The sequence below is a fragment of the Stenella coeruleoalba genome (genome assembly GCF_951394435.1).
Source record: "Stenella coeruleoalba genome assembly, chromosome: 4".
Classification (NCBI taxonomy): Eukaryota; Metazoa; Chordata; class Mammalia; order Artiodactyla; family Delphinidae; genus Stenella; species Stenella coeruleoalba.
Window position 1 is genome coordinate 146,822,723 of NC_137149.1, and position 18,291 is coordinate 146,841,013.

General features: G+C 37.4%; 1 protein-coding gene across 7 annotated transcripts in view; it reads right to left on the minus strand.

Annotated features, from left to right (window-relative positions):
- RAPGEF2 (Rap guanine nucleotide exchange factor 2) overlaps positions 1 to 18,291 on the minus strand; it is a 246,004-nt gene that overhangs the window by 111,491 nt on the left and 116,222 nt on the right. For 5 of the 7 annotated variants that reach the window (XM_079919703.1, XM_079919701.1, XM_079919705.1 and 2 more), the window contains 3 exons: positions 6,390 to 6,465; positions 4,353 to 4,520; positions 2,039 to 2,056 (listed from right to left, as the gene is read on the minus strand). In XM_079919703.1, the coding sequence (XP_079775829.1) occupies positions 2,039 to 2,056; positions 4,353 to 4,520; positions 6,390 to 6,465 (262 nt within the window). Of the gene's footprint in view, positions 1 to 2,038; positions 2,057 to 4,352; positions 4,521 to 6,389; positions 6,466 to 7,160; positions 7,930 to 18,291 lie in introns of those variants that run through there. The other 2 variants (XM_079919707.1, XM_079919702.1) reach the window with 2 other exon arrangements.

Sequence of the window (18,291 nt, forward strand, 5' to 3'; positions counted from 1 at the left end):
AACTTTTCCTCAGTCTTCAGTCTAATATCTCTGTACAATTTTCACACTTTCTAAACGAGGAAGAGAGCAGAGCTGTTTTTTTCTTTTTCCCATAAAAAAAAAAAAAGGAATAAAAAGATGACAGAACAGGTATGCGCAGGTACGTGCCAGCTTCCCCATCCCGGCATCCAGGTGAAAGTAAGAAGGCCCTTCTTCCCTTTTAAGTCCTCTCCCTCTCCTCTCCATTCTTATTATGGAACTCACATTTCCCTACCCACCCAAACTTCTAGAATAAATTACACATCAATGCAGACGGGGCCTGTAATTAGGGGTAAAATAAACAGGTTCCCCCCCCCACCCTATTCCGAGCCTGTCGACAAGGTAAACCTGTCCAAAGTCCCAAGTCAGTCTAGAAATGACCCCGAATTCCCCAGCCTCCGCCGGGAACCTTAGCCAGGACCTGACTCTGCCACCTGCCTCTCCCCACTCAAAGACTGAAAATTCGTGCCGCATCCTGTTTTCTGGCAGTCTTAAACACAGCCTCAACCCAACTCATCAAAATGTAAGAAAATGCTAATGAAAGCCATCTCCAATCTTGCCTTCTCACTGCATTTTAAAATGCTTATTCTCTGCAAACCTCACACACTTGCCTTGAAAAAGTGACCTGAAAGCACTCTGCATGGACTGTGCGAGTATTCGTGTTTCTGAAGAAATTACTATCATCTGTCTTAAACTGCTGCAACACGTCTAATTTTTAAAAGCGTACATAAGGTATACATCATAACCCAGTGCACTTTAAATTCAATTCCTACTTCTACATGGGAATTAGACTAACCTGTCATTTCTCATACTGAACAAGAGGACTAATTACATACCGGTGTACCTTTTAAAATATTAAAGTTATATACGTTTTAAGTATACATGTACTAGATAAAAGCTCAAAACACTGGCACAATTTAAAAAATTTTTATACAATTTTACAAGAATCTTATCAAATTTAAAAACTATCAACATTTTTTAGATTTACCACATCACTGAAAAATTAGCAGCGCTTCTAAAATAAAATACAGCTATTATGTCACCTGTGACATTTTAATATGCATTATATTGTATAGAACGTAAAGTAATGGCCTTATTTTAATTTGAAAAGTTATACAAATATTTCGTGTTTTCAGGCGAGGTTACTGTAATGGCCAAAGACATTACATTGACAGTAGCCTTCCACTAATGTGAATTAAATTATTCATGATCTTTTTCGTGGGCAATAAGAAGACACAACCATAACATTTCACTAGTTACTTAACCAATTAGTTTCCAGAGATAAATGAGTTTTTCTTCCCTGACTCCAAATTCCCTGATAACCCCAAATTGGACCCAAAATTTCAAACGAGTAATGCTGAAACCGTAAATTAGTCATATATTGGCATGAAACAAATGAGCAAAGATATTATTATAGGCCTCAATTAAAATACAGAATGAAATAAAAGCATGAAATCTGGTTAAAAATCAAGCGCAAATAAGAAAACGCAAGCGAAGTGTAAATTCTTATTTCCTTTTTGACAAAGCCTTTATTCTGACTAAAATTTTACCAGTGGTCTCCCAAAATGCTCTCACACTGGGATTCCTGAAATTTAAACCTTTCACCTCTAGCCTTTAAAATGTAGATGTCTAATGGATTTCCCATAAAACTTACACACAAAAAGCAGTTAAACACCCACGATGCCTATCTGCCTGTCTTTCTCTCTCCATTTCTTTATGCGCCAAGCAGGTTAGGTAAGAACTGTGCTCCACTCATTCTTAAAAATATGTAGTCTGCACTTGTATTCGTTCCTCAAAGAAAGTGAGCAATTTGTCCCTAGGTCTGCACAAATAAAGCAGCCTGTGACATCAACCAAACCACTGACCCTTTCAAAGTTGTAAGGGGTTTTACTAAATCAGGGCAAAATACAAAAGAACAAGACGAAGCAAAACACATCAATGTTATAAACTCATTAGTTACAATGCAAATTCACAGATGAACTGAGGTTAGTATTAGGAGACCACACACAGATTACAATACCTGAGATTTAGTGCATTCCTTTGAGCCAAAATGAAATGAGTGCCATAGAGGAGGAAAGGAGAAGATGACATTATCAGACATGCTACAGTACATCTGCCAAAATGAAGATCAGGTTAAATCAGGTTAAGAATGACCATACAGCACTGGCTACATGTATGATGTCCTTTATGTTCCTTAGCCATGCACCTGAAATGCACCTGCAACCATTTAGGTCGCCTGTGAAGGAGGACCATGCACCTTTTCAACCAACTTTGCACCCTGGCTCCCACCTTACTAGGGTTCTTGCAAAAGGAGTATTTCTGCTCAGAATAAGTAAATGTGACTTAGGGCTAATTTTGTTGTTTTCGTATGTTAAAATCATGTACTTAGGCAAAATAATTATATAAATAAAATTAAAACACAATTTGCATGAAAAGACAGGATTCAATATTTAGAATTATGACACTTGTTGCCCATCTGAACTCACTTAGAAAAATTAACACCACCATGTCACGTATTAGCAAACTGGTACCTGATCCATCAGTGAGCAAGTGAAATTTTTCACCCTAGTACTGAATTTTCCCTCATAAAAGTACCTGTTGACCAGGTAAGACATTTTTTAAAACCACTAAAAAAAAAGGAATCTTGAGTAATTTTTAAAAACTACACGTTTACCAAAAAATCAGATTAAAAAGGGGGAGTCATGTAGGGGAGGTGGGTGAAGTATTACATAAAGGGGGAAAACATGGGGCTAGGAGAGAGAAATAATTATAAAATGACACCCCCCAACTTAAATGGGACAAATATAACTATAAAATCAAACCAATCAGCTTGAACGCTAAATCTTTAGTAACCCACACTGCCGCTAAATATCTTGGTGTAGAATCTGACTTGGAAACATAATTCCAAAGCAGAAAGAGTATTAACAATATTAGTAGGTTGTACTAGTAATGTGTACAACTATTTTTAACCCATAGTTCCTTCTTCCACGATGCTACATCGACACTAAAAATACTACCTTCTTGTATAGACAATGGTAACAAAAAACCTTTCATAAGTTTTTTTTCAAAAAAATACCAAGGCTCTGCAGCAGGCAAACAAAGCTGACTTTATGATGAGCAAAAAGCAACCCTTTGCAAATGAGCTCAATGAAATGATTCAACTATGAAATTCATGTGAAATTAAAATTGTGCGCATGGGCAGTGAGAGGAGCAGGCTGAGAGCTGGTGGCCAAAACTGCTTGAATATTCAAATACAAAGGGCTCTCAGAAATAGAACACATCAAGTGCGGGTATAAGATGCATCCTTCCAAGTTACCAGAAAATTAAGTACATAGTTTTAAGTCTATATACATTTTCCCATGTGGTTTGCATTTATACTTATTTGCAAAAAGAAAGAAGAGGATACGGAAGACAAACAAATAAGAAATGTAAAATAGTTGTCGTTTACCTATTTTTATTTTTTCATATGTTTATTTTAAAATTAATTTCACGAATGAGTGCTCATTTAATGGTATTGTAAGTATAGATGAACCATATTTGACCTTATTATGACATATGGAAGAATTCAAGTTACGTTCTTCTTGAAAACAGAAATCCTCAAATATATTTGCCACTATTCTGGGTGGGCCACCGGGGGACATGGACACAGCACAGCTGAGCAGAGAGAAATGAGTGAGAAAAATAAGGCTCCCAAACTGACTACGCTGGGGTCTTGTACAAATCAATCATTATCTGTGCCTCGGTTTCCTCAAACATAAGAAGTAGTTTCTTCACCTAATATTTACGGAATAAATGACGATCAAGTGGTGAAAGTATTAAAGAGGACCTCTGAACCTGTTAGAAATGCTTCAGACCATCTTTACACTGGGATTTACAGAAGCATCATTTCAAATTATGCTCTCACTTCATCATATTAAAAACAAAAAATTCTCAGATAATATTCTCACAATGGTATGAAGATAATAGGTAATTTTTAAATATCTAACTTTTGAATAAAAAACAGGTATGATACCCGTCACTGGGGACGGTGAGGGAAAGGGCAACATTTTAGATTAAGATCAGAACCTAAAAATATCCCAGTTACAACTGTACATGATGACCACAAAGCTGATCCTCAGAGACCGTGTTAAGAAATAAAAAGGCTAAACAATGCCTTTTGATACCTTATTTCAATGCTCCTTAAACTATTCATATTATGTGTTTCCAGAAAAATCTGCACTTTGAGTAAGTATACCACAGAAAGGAATTATTCATCAAAAATGGAAAATGTATGCCCTTTCACAAAACTCCCACCAAAAAGCTATAAAGATAATTATTATACTTGTGTAACTTACCGTATGATAGCCTCTAGGCAAAGGTGGTTTGCCCACAGGATAAGGATCCACAGTGTCGATAATCGTTTGTCTTTCCCCTTTCTGGTTGATTTTTCTAAATCTCCTTCGAGACTGTCGATGAGAAGCTTGACGCTGAAAATATTCTTCATTTTCATCCATATAGTCTACCTGAAATAAAATCCCCCAAGATTTCATTTCTTCAAACACCATGTTCCATATTAAGATTAGATGCAGAATAAAACTTACGGATAGTCTACATTCATTCACTGTGCAAAGACATTTGTAGACAAACTATCTCGACAGACTTCAGATGTTTCTGAACTTCCCTAGAACTAACTGGTTCTGAGTAACTTTTCTTTATAAAAGAGAAGAGGCATTTTCAGTTCCACTTAGGACAATATGGGTAACTCCTGAATTTCCTGCAGTCTCAAAGGGAAGGATATTTTCAGTAGTCTTTGTTCTGATTTATTAATGAAAGATCTCACAGGATACATCACCATGCATTATGAAAGCAACTGCCCCATTGTCTTAACTAAAGCACAAAAACTCTCATGAAGTAAATCTGTTTAAAAAGAAAAAAAAAAAACACCCAAATCCCAAATGACTCAGACACGACTACTGGCAGAATGACTTTGGTAGATTACTTAAGAGCTTCTCTTCCTACTTTCATTCTACGGATTCAGTTTCTTTTTTCTTTTATTATAAATAGCATTGTTCTCAAAACATAATTTCCTCATTTTAAACATTTAGAAAGTGATGAATGGACTAACAGAAGAAAAGTTACGTTCGGTTAGTCCCCGTCACACTTACATAATGTATTGCTCACAAAAGCATATTTAGATTCTAAGATGGTTCTCACACTGACAAACCTAGTAGTTAGCATCATATGGACAAGGACAAAATCCTCAAGGAATTTTGGAGATCAAAAATCCTTCAGATCAACACAAAATAGCAGTAACAGAGACCAAAATCTCGAGGGAATATCTAAAATGCTTTTCAAGACCTGTGGCTGGAAAGCCCAACGTATCTGCCTACATTTTTCCACTCCTAAATCTTTACTCACCACCATGCCACTTTCTCACTTAACAGTACATTTTGGGAAATTTTATCAAAAGTTTTCACTAGCTTTGACGAGGAAGTTCCCATTTCTGACAAATTCCTCTCCTCCATCATAGGGAAAAAACCTACATCTCCTCTGAAAATAGATGTATAGACATTTACCAAATATTTTATTAAATATGAATAAAAAGCCCTCCATCATCATCTATTTTAGGCCATCATTTATTCAAAAAGTTTCCTTGCCCAGATAGATGCTGGATGGGAAATATTATGCACATTAGCCAACTGAATGTCTCTACTGGGCACTCCCTCCAATCTTATTTTTGTTGCTGATTTTTTTAAGGGGTCCATAGTGTCCCGTCTTAAAATCATTTTTATATAGTAAGGAAGAATGTGACAGGCTTTTCTTCAAGCATCAGTAAAAATAATTATGTTGCTAATATCTCTTCTAACGTTATGTTTTTTTGCATATGTCTTACCTCAATATATTTTTTAAATCACACTATTCAATTAAAAAGAGATAAAAATCTCAACAGAGTATTTAACCAGCATAAAAGTCCTCCAAATTTCTTTCAATTAGATAAAGGAAGTGAACTGATTTCCTTATGTCAATTGTTGCCTGAATATATATCACTGTGTCTCATTTAAAGTATCTCACTCATTCCAACCAATATTTGGAGAGCTAAAATCCTGCAATTCCAAGATTCTCTCCAAGTTTAAATTAAATGGCATTTTCATAGACTGATTTATAAAGTTCAAACACCAAACATTTAGGTACGTGACCCTTTTAAACTTTCTTTTTCATTATTTGAATCCCGTAAATAATTATAATGATTATGAATTAAAACTCAAAAAGTTATGAAATAAATATACCTAAAGTTATGAAATATATAATACACTATTATAGGTAGTTTGTGAAAATACTTTTATTTCATAACTTTTTTTAAGGGAAAAAAGTCTTCACAGAAGTATTCTTACCACAATCATTTCAGAAGGCTCTAACACAATGCATTCACAGCCACGCCTAAAGCTTCCTGCAGAACGCTTGCCAAAACTAGAAAGAAAAAAAAGATTTAAGTAATACAAATTATGAATTTAAGCTAACCCTTCAGATGAATAAAAACAAGGAAGAAAACAACTATAAAAAATACATACTGAAGAAAGAGAGCTATCTCAAACCATTATTACACAGAATGACAAGGAACCATTCAAATTTTTAAATCTCAGATATATTTTTCTGGAAAATTCCAATATAACGTTTTTGAATTCATAATGTAAGTAATGAAGAATCATTATGAATGTGTTTGGGGTTAGGCTGTTTGAAACCACACCCAGGCAGGTGAAGATTTAGAATATTCTAACAGGGGTGGGAGTTGGATCAGTGGCAAACTATAAAAATATCCAAAGTATAAAATGCATATAATCCTCTTCTATAACTTAATTTGCTTAGGTTAAACATTTCTTTCACTTAAAAATGTAGTTATTTTTCAAATCAACTTATTCAAAATCAGTTTAAGGAAAAGGTATTCAACTCAGGGCTTTCAGCTACACAGTGACTTAAGTGGACATGCATTCCCAAAGCCCCTTTCCGCGTGAACACTGCACTGCCGACTGCAGACACGGCACCTCTGCCCCATCTGTGGAAATACCCACTAGAGCAGATTTATTCTCTCTGGCATAGCTATATGCCAACTAGAGCTATGAAGAGTTCTAAGTAGTCATGACTTGTTCTGCTAACGTACCACCTACCTCTGCTCATTCACTACTCCAAAAGGCCTCCCTTCCCTCCAGTCAACATCTTAGTACCCTTTTTTTTTGTGGCCACACCGTGCAGCATGGGGGATCTTAATTTCCCAACCAGGGATCGAACCCGCGGCCCCTGCAGTGGAAACGCGGAGGTACGGAGTCTTAACCACTGGGCTGCCAGGGAAGTCCCAGTAATCATTTTTAATCATTTTTGAGAAAAATATGAGGAAAAAAGGCTTCCAAAGAGCTATTTTATCAAGCATTTTTTCCCCAAATCAATTAGACATTTGAGCGGCTCCTATGGACATTCTCATTCCTTTTATAACTCTCTCTACGTCATGGTAGTACACAATGTTTCACATATTAGAACCCAACTTGGATTAGGAAAAAAAAAAAGTCATGTAAGATGAAGAGAACAAGAAAGTCAACGTTCTCAGTCTATCAGCCTGTGACCTCTAGCAAACCAACTTGACCATCCTCATAGTCTAAACTGTACTCATTTTTAAGGTTATCGGGTGAGCCCAGGCCATCACTGAAGTCATTTCTTGCTCCAAAATTGTTTCTATGAAAATCAAAAAGAACCATACTTAGCATATCTGAAAAATCCTTCAAAAAATATTCATACATACATATTCTCACAACCATACATATCGAAGTGCTTTTTTTAAGTGGAAAAAAATCTACCAAGAAAAATAAAATAATCTTATCTTCTTTGTCATGTTATTTCACATGCAATTAAAATGACCTAAATTTTTACATATTCTCCTCTTAGTTTACAATTAAAAACCACTAAAGTTGTGGAAAATTCTCAACACACACAAAAATTTGCTTCTGGTTTTTGAAACTACCTACTTGCAATTTAAGTTTTTACAATGAAGCTTATAATTTAATGATGCACTACAAACTAAGAAATAATCTCAGTGTGTTAGTAAAATATGTAGCAGGTTTCATGCCATCATTGCCCGTTGAACCCTGTTATAGGACTAGGTAAAAACATATATTGTATGTTTAAGTTTTATCACTAAATAAAATAGCATTAAAATCTAAAGAAAATCATGTGACTCTAAGTTTTTTCGTATTTTATTAAATTACAGAACCAGACAAGCTTCATAATCATAATGATCGACTGGTTTTCCTTTTTTAAAATTTCATGTAGTAAAAAAAAAAAAAGTCAAACGTCTATAACGCATACAGTGCTCAGATGACAACTTAAAAGATAAAAACTGCTAGAATTGAGTTGCTCACAAATTTTAGCAACAAAAGTAGTGACATCAACAGGAATAAACTATGTGGTATTTGTTTATTTTATGCCTAATTCTAGTACCAACCACTCCGTACTCCAGAATTAAGGCTGTAAAACCCCTTACCCATCAGCCATTAGTTCAACAGAACTTTACGGCTGAGAAGATATTCATGTATTTAGTTGCACTCACACTATTACTCTAGGGATGAAAAGTGTGCATCCCCTAAGATGAGCTACAAAAAATATCTCTATGCCTTTTGCAAAGTGAGCTGCACTAAAACCTAACAAAACTCTCTTTGAAGCCCCAAAAGACTCAGGTTCTACTGACCATCACAAAGATGTGAACCATAGGAGAAAAAATAGACTCTTGTCAGGTTAATTCTTTGAATACATTGAGGGGGAAAAGGCAAATGCCCAGAGAACCCACTCCAGCAAAAGGGAGAATAAATTATTTCATTTATCCAAAAATCCACTGTTTCGAACACAGCCAAGAACCCAGAAGGAAAGAGTGGCCTCAGAAGAGCTAAGGCGCAAGTCATGAACGCACTCGCTGGGGCCTAATGACAAGGTCCCTTGGCTCTCAGCTTACAAACCAGAAGCTGTAAGGTCGGAATGGTCAGGGAGGAACGAAAAACGTCACCTAGAAACCCATTCAGCCCACAAAATACTTCTGCTTCTACTCTCTGATTCTTTGAAACAATAAATATAGAAACAAAAGTAAGTAAACACCATTATTTACTAAGTTTTAAAAAATCTCTGACCAAGTTCTATATAAATAAACTGTTTTAAAAATACAGTCCTGGACTCAAGGCTCTGGGGGGACCTAAATGGGAAGGAAATCCAAAAATGAGGGGCTATATGTATACGTATAGCTGATTCACTTTGCTGTACAGTAGAAACTAACACAACACTGTACAGCAACTATACTCCAAGAAAAATAAATAAACACATAAAAAAGTTTTAAAAATACAGTCCTGGAAAACTTTAGAGATAAAAAAGGTAACTGGATAGAGACATACAGCAGGTAAGATCTCCCACAGATGATATTAAGACCAAATTTTTAAGATATTTTAGATGATTTAGTAGGAAGAAATGGAGAGAAATCCTCAGGTGTACAAATGACACAGAGACGTTTAGATAGTAAAGCACAAAACAAAGCCAGTAAGAATAAAGTACAAGCCATTTTTATAAAGTTTTATGTGCGTATAAAAAAGCAGGAAGGACCCAACCTGCACAAGGAAATATTCTACGTGAAAAGTGATCAAATGCACAAAGTGTGTAAGATAAGATTAAACAGCAAAGAGTTCTCATGTTTCAATTAAAAGTCAAATGAAAACTAGAAGTCTTTCAAGGCATTAGCACAGTAAACTGCTAACATAATAAATAACAAATAATAAACAGAGATACACCTCAAAAGGATGGACACACTAGGAGAAATTAAAAATGAAAATTACTATACATACCCTTATAGAAAACCACATGAATCTACAATAGAGCACCGCCCCAGAAAAGTTTCTAAGGGGAAAAACACAAAGCTAAAAAGTTTCCACCAAAAAAATTAAGGGTAGCCAAAGGGCTTTCTGTAAAACCAGAGGCACAAATTAAAAGATCACTTCATTCAATCTTATTAACAGCAGCTGAAAGTTGGTATCATTTAAATTTCTAAAACCATGACTTAAGGAATTGTAGAAATGATACAGATTAAATAAGAACTTGGTTAACTTAAAAAGTACACCTACAATCCTTGAGGGTTTTAAGAAAAGTCAGAAATAGATAAAGATTGTTCCAAAGCCATTTGCCTAAATTCTCCTCCAAATGTTCCTTGGTGCCACTGTCAGAAATGAAGTTAGTCCTATCAAATGCATTCTTTTTTATTATTAAGTCTTAGAAGAGACTACAAAAAGTGATCTACAAATTTGATGCAATTCCCATCAAAATACCCCAAAAATAGTTTTTGCAGAAAAGGAAAAACCAATCTTCACATTCATATGAAATTGCAAGGGGCCCTAATTAGCCAAAACAATCTTGAAAAACAACAGTTAGTGAACTCACACTTTTAATTTCAAAACTTACTACAAAGCTGCAGTAATCAAACCAGTGTGGTAGTGGCATAAGGATAGACACATATGGACCAATGAAATAAAACTGAGAACCCAGAAATAAACCCATATCTATGGCTAATTTTGACAAAGGTCAAGTTCATTCAACGGGGGAAGAACAGTCTCTTTAACAAATGTGCTGAGACAACTGTACTTCCACATGAAAAAGAATGAAGTTGGACCCCCACCTCTCATGACATACAAAAATTAACTGAAAACAGATCACTGACTAAATAAAAGAGCCAAAACCCATAAAACTCTTAGGGGGATAAAAGAAGGGATAAATCACCATTACCTTGGATTTGACAATGGACCCAGAGATGACACCTAAAGCACCAGCAGCAAAAGGAAAAATAAATAAACTGAACTTCATCAAAACTGAAAACTTTGGTGCATTGAAGGACATTATCAAGAAACTGAAAAGATAATCTACAGAACAGGAGAAAATATTTGCAAATCATATATCTGAGAAGGGTTTAATATCCAGAATACACGAAGAACTCCTATAGCTCAACAACAAAAAGACAACCCAATTAAAAAAGAGGCAAAGGACTTGAATAGACCTTTCTCCAAAGAAGATATATGTATCAACATCCTTAGTTATTAGGGAAAAGTAAATCAAAACCACAACGAAGCTACTCACCCAAGTTGCCCACTCTCCCCCCAAGAGTGCTTAATAAATCCTTGCTGTGCTTCCTCAAAATAAAAACAAAACAAACAAAAAGACAACAAAAAACACAACCAGATACCATATCACACCTGATACTAGATGTGAATGAGATATTAGGATGGCTATAATTAAAAAAAAAAAAACGCAAAGAATGCAAAAAATGTTGAAGCGGATCTAGAGAAGCTGGAACCCTTGAATTTTGCTGTTCAGAATGTAAGATGGTGCCGTCACTGTGGAAAAGAGTTTGGCACGTCCTCAAAAAGTTAAACACAGGATTAATATAAGACCCAGCAATTCTACTCCTAGATAAATACCCAAAAGTATCAAAAACATGGACCCAAACAGATATTTCACTGCAGCATTATTTGCAATAGCCAAAAGGTGAAAACAACACAAGTGTCAACTGATGAGTGGATAAACAAAATGTGATATATACAATGGAATATTATCCAGCAATAAAAAGGACGGAAGTTCTCATATATGTTATAACATGGACAAGCCTTGAAAGCATTATGCTAAGTGCAAGAGCCAGTCACAAAATGACAAATATTGTAAGATACCACTTATGTGAACTATCTAGAATAGGTAGATTCATAAAGACAGGAAGTAGACCTGAGGTTTCCAGGGGTTAGGGAAATGCAAAGTTACAAAGTTTCTGTTTGGAGCTATGCAACGTAAGTTGTGGAAATAGGTAGTGATGATGGTTGCACCACAGTGTGACTGCAATTAACACCACTGAATCCTACACTTTAAATGGTTAAAGTGGCATATTTTACGTTATGCACACACATGCGCATATCCACATTTTTTTTTAAGTATATAAGAGAAACTTATCAAGAAGATTTGTGTGTTTGTTTTAGTGGTTTTGAGTATTTTGGCAAAATTCAGGACTGGAATAAGAAAAAGGAGTAATTCCACTTTGACCAAACAAGAACCAACCTTAGGGGCAAAGGAAGAGTTAAGTTTGATGACTGAGCTATACCATTGATTAACTTGGAACCAATCTTTTTCTACACTGATTTAGCAATGAAGTGATAGAGGTCATGGGTGAAAGAACTAGGAAGATACAAAGACATGGTAAACAAGTATTACTGAAATATCTGAAATCAGTTTTTTAAAATTTTTATTTTATATTGGAGTATAGTTGATTTACAATGTTGTGTTAGTTTCAGGTGTACAGCCAAATGATTCAGTCATACATATACATGTATCAATTCTTTTCCCATTTAGGTTATTACAGAATATTGACCAGAGTTCCCTGTGCTATACAGTAGGTCCTTGTTGGTTATCTATTTTATATATAGCAGTGTGAATGTGTCAATCCCAAACTCCCAGTCTATCCCTCCCACCCACCCTTCCCCCCTGGTAACCTGAAATCAGTTTTGAAGAGTCAATTATACCTACATTTTCCTCTGATCCAGCATTATCCCATTTTTTATTTTATCCCCGGTCATAAATGAGGGCGTCTCCCTGCCCCGCGTCCACATATATATGGAGAGAGAGGGAGAAAAGAGAGAGAGATGCACACACACATACAATTTTGTTTCCTATCCCTCTTCCAAATACTCACTGGACACGTACTACAGAATCAACATGAACTATGTAATCAATACAGAGCTTACAAGAAGCTCACTAAATATAGCCCCTATTCTTAAATAGTTTGTATTCCATGGAAGATGACCACACAGAAAGTTGTGATAACAGGCAGAACAGCGAGCGCCAAGAGTTTAATAAAAAAGAATGTCATATTTGCTGCCTACAATGCATCTCAAAAACAAAATGCAGGCTTCCCTGGTGGCGCAGTGGCTGAGAGTCCGCCTGCCGATGCAGGGGACACGGGTTCGTGCCCCGGTCCGGGAAGATCCCACATGCCGCGGAGCGGCTGGGCCCGTGAGCCATGGCCACTGAGCCTGCGCGTCCGGAGCCTGTGCTCCGCAACAGGAGAGGCCACAACAGTGAGAGGCCCGCGCACCGCAAAAAACAAAATGCATTTCTTGAATGTCAGAGCTGAGAAAAAACTTGAAAATCATATAGTACAGGGTATCTTGGCATTTTTTCCTCCAGCTTCTCACCTGAAAGTATGTCAGAGTCCAATGTGCTACATCAAAAGCCCTCAAATATTTCTATTTAGGAAAAGGCCCCCAAGTGCTTATAATATGTATGACCCACCATCCTCCTCTTCCCATGAGAACTGTCCCTCCAGTTCAATTGCGTAAGTGGAGAAACTAAGCCAATCTAGCTAAGAGTAGGTTAAAAGAGATGCCCCAAATCACCATCAGACTCCATCAGCCAGGGTTCTGGGATCCCACACCGACCTGACCCTTCCTCTGACTTTCTGCTATAGCCCTTTTCCACACTCAATAATATAAGAACTCTGGTCTTTGGTAAGCTTGCCATGTACAAGGAATAATTCCCAGACCTCCTCAGGAACATTGCTATAGTGCATCTCTTATACCAGTCAAGCATAAACCCAGTGACAAGTGGGGAACAGAGCTCTGTGGGAAGGTGGATTCTCAGAAGCTTGCTCACTCGCTGGCTAGCTGAGTGAAAAAGACAAGTCAGCTGCTGTAATTCAGAAGGCAACTCGAATTCAGCAGAATTACAAATGACCATCAAGAGCCTGAGGGTCACCCTGGGAGACTCAAAGATTTAAATGTCAAATCTATAAAAACCAAGCCTCTTCAGGCAGCTGCCGCCAGAAATTCAACTACTAGCACATCTGCTCCTTTGAAATGGCACTCAGAATACGACGCACCAAGATAAACAAAGAGATTTTTAAAATTTAAACTCAATTTTTAAAGTGACACAGCTTTTTTTTAACTTTGAATTTAAACTTAAAAAAAAAATGATCCCTGTCTTCTGGTAATTTCAGTCTTTCTATGTACATGGGCATTTACATATAAGATACAAATATTAAAATACATATATAATAACTGTCTTTCAAAAAAAGATGTAGGTAACAGTTATCAGTGAGACGGTCTGAATACTTAAAAACCTGTTAGCCCTTCCTCTACTTGATGCCAGCCTTTCACAAAAGGCCAGAAAGTTAGAAAGAGATGCGGAGAAATGGAGAAGTACGGTTTGTGTGTTTTAAGAACGCTGACAGGCTTCTGATTCTACAAGGTGTGAACATTTAATGACTATAGTCTTTAAATCCTTCTAAATTGTTTTGTAAAGGTATGGTGTATAGCTTGGCTTTCAACTATTAACCTCAATGCAATTTCAGAATGTCCCGATAATCTTACACTAAACAACCAAAGGTGACAACTAAAAGTGACGCAGACTCACTTTGCATCAAACTATTGGTTCTCTGCGCTATTTAAAAAAAAAAAAAAAAAAGGTTAAACTCCCAGCAACTGATTAATGAAAAGACCACCTGCAGCACAACAGAGTATTACTAAATGCTCATATTCCCCCAGTAAAACTAACTGAGGAATGGTTGCTCCAAAGACAGTTTAACAATCCAGATTTTCACTCCCATTAAGTTATTTTAACGGAACAAATTAAAAATTAAGAATTACAAATTGTTCCTAAAAGTGAAATAAACTAAGTTTAATATTTTTACAGGTGCAAAATGGAATGACTTGATAGTACCCACAATATGCAGACAAAAAATTTACTGAAAGTAATTAGTCTTCTACATAATGTAAAATAGAGAAAAACATTAACAGCCTGATAAACTTTCAAGTTCAAGGCTCACAGGAAGACAGCACCAATGCCTGCAAATATAAAATCTTACCTAGTTTTCACAAATACCCACAGGCTGTGATTCACCGGACAGGGTTTTGCAGGCTCCTTCTGAGGGAAGGCCCCCCTGTCCTGCGTTCCTGTGACCACATTTTCCCCATCCAAGTTGAGTCATGAGCACTTGCTGTGAGTGTGAGTTTCCACGAAAGGCAGTCGCTGAGCACGGAAGCCTCTTCCGTCAGTGGCCCTAAGCTTGCCCTTTGTATGGGCCTCCGCATTCCTGTGGTACGTCAGAACTGCCCAGTGGAATGCAACTCCTCAGTATTGGAATGTAAACTTTTTCATGTCAGGCTACATCCAGAGAGGGAATACACAGCAATCACACCGTGACTACACTGGTAGGCAATCCTAATTTACAAAATGATTGAAAACGTGATTCTCCGAGATATCCATTTTTCATATCTTCATTTCTAGGAAATGATAAGCAGTTACTAAAACCTAAAAAATGTCTGGCCTGATGCTCCTAAACCAAAACCAATTCATTTATTTAGGACTTACAAAAAATACTCACATGCCCCTGTCTTCAGATAGCAGAATAGCAATACACATTAAGAAAAAAAAAAATCTAACGAGTAACTGCTGATGCAATCGATTCCATTCTCAAAAATCAGTGGACTCCACAGGAATACATTTAACAGAAGAGGACAGTGGCTTTAAAGACATCATAAAAATGCATTTAATCTTTTAAAAATATGTTGTCCTCACTCATTAGTTTAACAAGCAAAAAAAAAGTAACAGCTATTTAAAACAAAAACATACACACACCAAGTACACACAGAAGCTGTGTGTGTGAACAGGCTATTTCAGAACTAGTTGGGAGAACTGAACAGACAGTTTCTTTCAAGGCTCATTTAGAAGTATTCTAACAGTCATCACCCTGCACAGACGAACAGAGATTGGCTCCTCTACACAGCGAATCTCCACATTTTAACCTTCGCTTATAAAAACAGAGCGCAGGAAAAAAAAATGACAAGCGAAGCCTCAGAGCTATGTTTTCTCCCCCTCTGTTCATTCCTCAGTAGCCTGTGATCTAAGTAACTACAGAAGTACTAGCCATCTGATACTTATGCTGTTAACATTTCAATCCCTTAAAACAAATCTAACCTGCACTGGCTTCCATATCTTTGAAGCAGCGGCAACAGTGCTGCCTCGCTGTAGAGGAGTTGGGTGTCTGCAGCCTCGAGCCCGCCCCATGGCCCCTGTGTTTTCTCCGGCTGAGTCCACGCGGCTGCAGCCTGTGCTCGGAGCCTGCATTCCGCCTGATGGCCAATTTCCTGCTCCGGTGACCCACCCACCCTCCGGGCTGCAGTTCTGAGTTACGCGTGTTGTGCGGGCACTGTTTCCGCATACCAGCCTCATGACCTCAGCGGCAGCCTGACAGACACTCTTTATCAATTTCTATTCATTACCCACTCTCCGAAGCCAAGGGCACGTAGGGAAATCTGCCATGTCTGCTCTCCTCTGAGCCTTCAAGGTCAAACGCCTAGGTGGGCTCGGCAACGCAATTTTGTTATTAAAATGTACCCGAGCTCTACTACACACACGGCTCTCCACCACCAGAGGGATGCTGAACTGTGCACCTGGCTGGAATGATTACCGTGGAGAAGACGAGCATAAATTTATATCAAAGCAACATGGGAAAAGTTGCAAGAGGCTGCTTTTGCTCTTATTTTTCCCTTCTAGAGAAAAAAGGTGGCTCTTACCTCAGCTGTACCGGGGTGAAGGGAGCAAGCAGTTTTTGTCTCTTGCCACAATCTAAGCAGCAAAGGCCAGTGGTGTGGTGATGACTACACTTTGGTGGTGTCTATGTCCTCGTGACCAACTGCTGGGGAACAGCTCAGCTAAACTGATGTGCTGCTATCAGTCTACTCAGTGGCACAAACAGGCCTCTCTGCTGATGACAGTGCTTTGTACACAGATGGCAGCTGATCAGTTTGCAGAAAAGTTATGGTCCATAACAGCTTTCCCATCAGCTTCTGGACACATGCCTTATCCAAAATGCCTTTGTTAAATCTTCCCCGTTTCATTGTGCAAAGCACACTGTGGATGAGCTGAAGAGGCGAGTAAGCTCAGCTCTGAGGTCTTATTTTAAAATAACCTGATTTTTGGACTTCCCTGGTGGCGCAGTGGTTAAGAATCCACCTGCCAATGTAGGGGACACGGGTTCAAGCCCTACTCCGGGAAGATCCCACATGCCGCAGAGCAACTAAGCCCGTGCACCACAACTACTGAGCCTGTGCTCTAGAGCCCAGAGGCCACAACTACTGAGCCTGCATGCCACAACTGCTGAGCCCGTGCTCCACAACAAGAGAAGCCACCGCAGTGAGAAGCCCATGCACTGCAATGAAGAGCAGCCCCCGCTCACCGCAGCTAGAGAAAGCCCGTGCACAGCAACAAAGACCCAACGCAGCCAAAAATAAAATAAACACATTTATATAAAAAATAATAATACAATAAAAGAAAATAACTTGACTTCTGTAAAATTCATTAGAGGTAAAATAAACAATTACATGAAGAAATAACTGAACAGACCTATGTAACTTGTTAGTGAGAAAAATGGTAGATGAATTCAAATGAATAGTTCAGATTCATCCTAACCAGTAAAAACCTGAATTGATCTCAAGAATCAAACATTCAAATAATGGCAACAGAAACATCTGGTATTCTTTAAAGGCTTATACGAATGGCACCCAAACCCAGCCACCAGCCTCCCCCAAATCTGGTATATGTCATAAAAGATGTTGAAATAGCACACGTGTCTTTATAAAATAGGACCTAAACAATAATTCAGGTCACTTGAATTAATACTGCATTCACAAAATTCTTGGAAGTTAAAAGAACACATTTCCAGGAAAGGAAAAGCATAAATTCACACGTATGTGTGATTTCTTACGAAGATATCAAGTAATAAAATGTCAATTTATTGAATTCAACTGCATGGAATGTGGACATTTTTCACAAACCAAACTTATCTTGTTTCCCCTTGTTTTGTAAATAACCGTTCCTTCTAATTCTACCAACAGTAACCCTGGCAATATTGTTTAACCTGTTTCAGATCTGTTCTTATAGACTGAGGTAGTTAAAAACCTAGTATGTATCATCAAAAAATATTTAGGAATATAGTTAATGAAGGCTGTGTATGACCTGTAAAACTACAAAACTACTAAAAACTACAAAAGGGGATGCAATTCTACAAAGGAAAATAATAGAAGATCTAAATAAATTATGAGCTATACCATGTTCATGGTTTGGAAGGCTCAATATTAAGGTAGTAAACCTTCCCAAACTGATCTACAGATTCAATACAATTCCAGTCAAACCCTAACACTGACAAGCAGATTTCAGAATTTATATGGAAAAGCAAAGACATAGAAG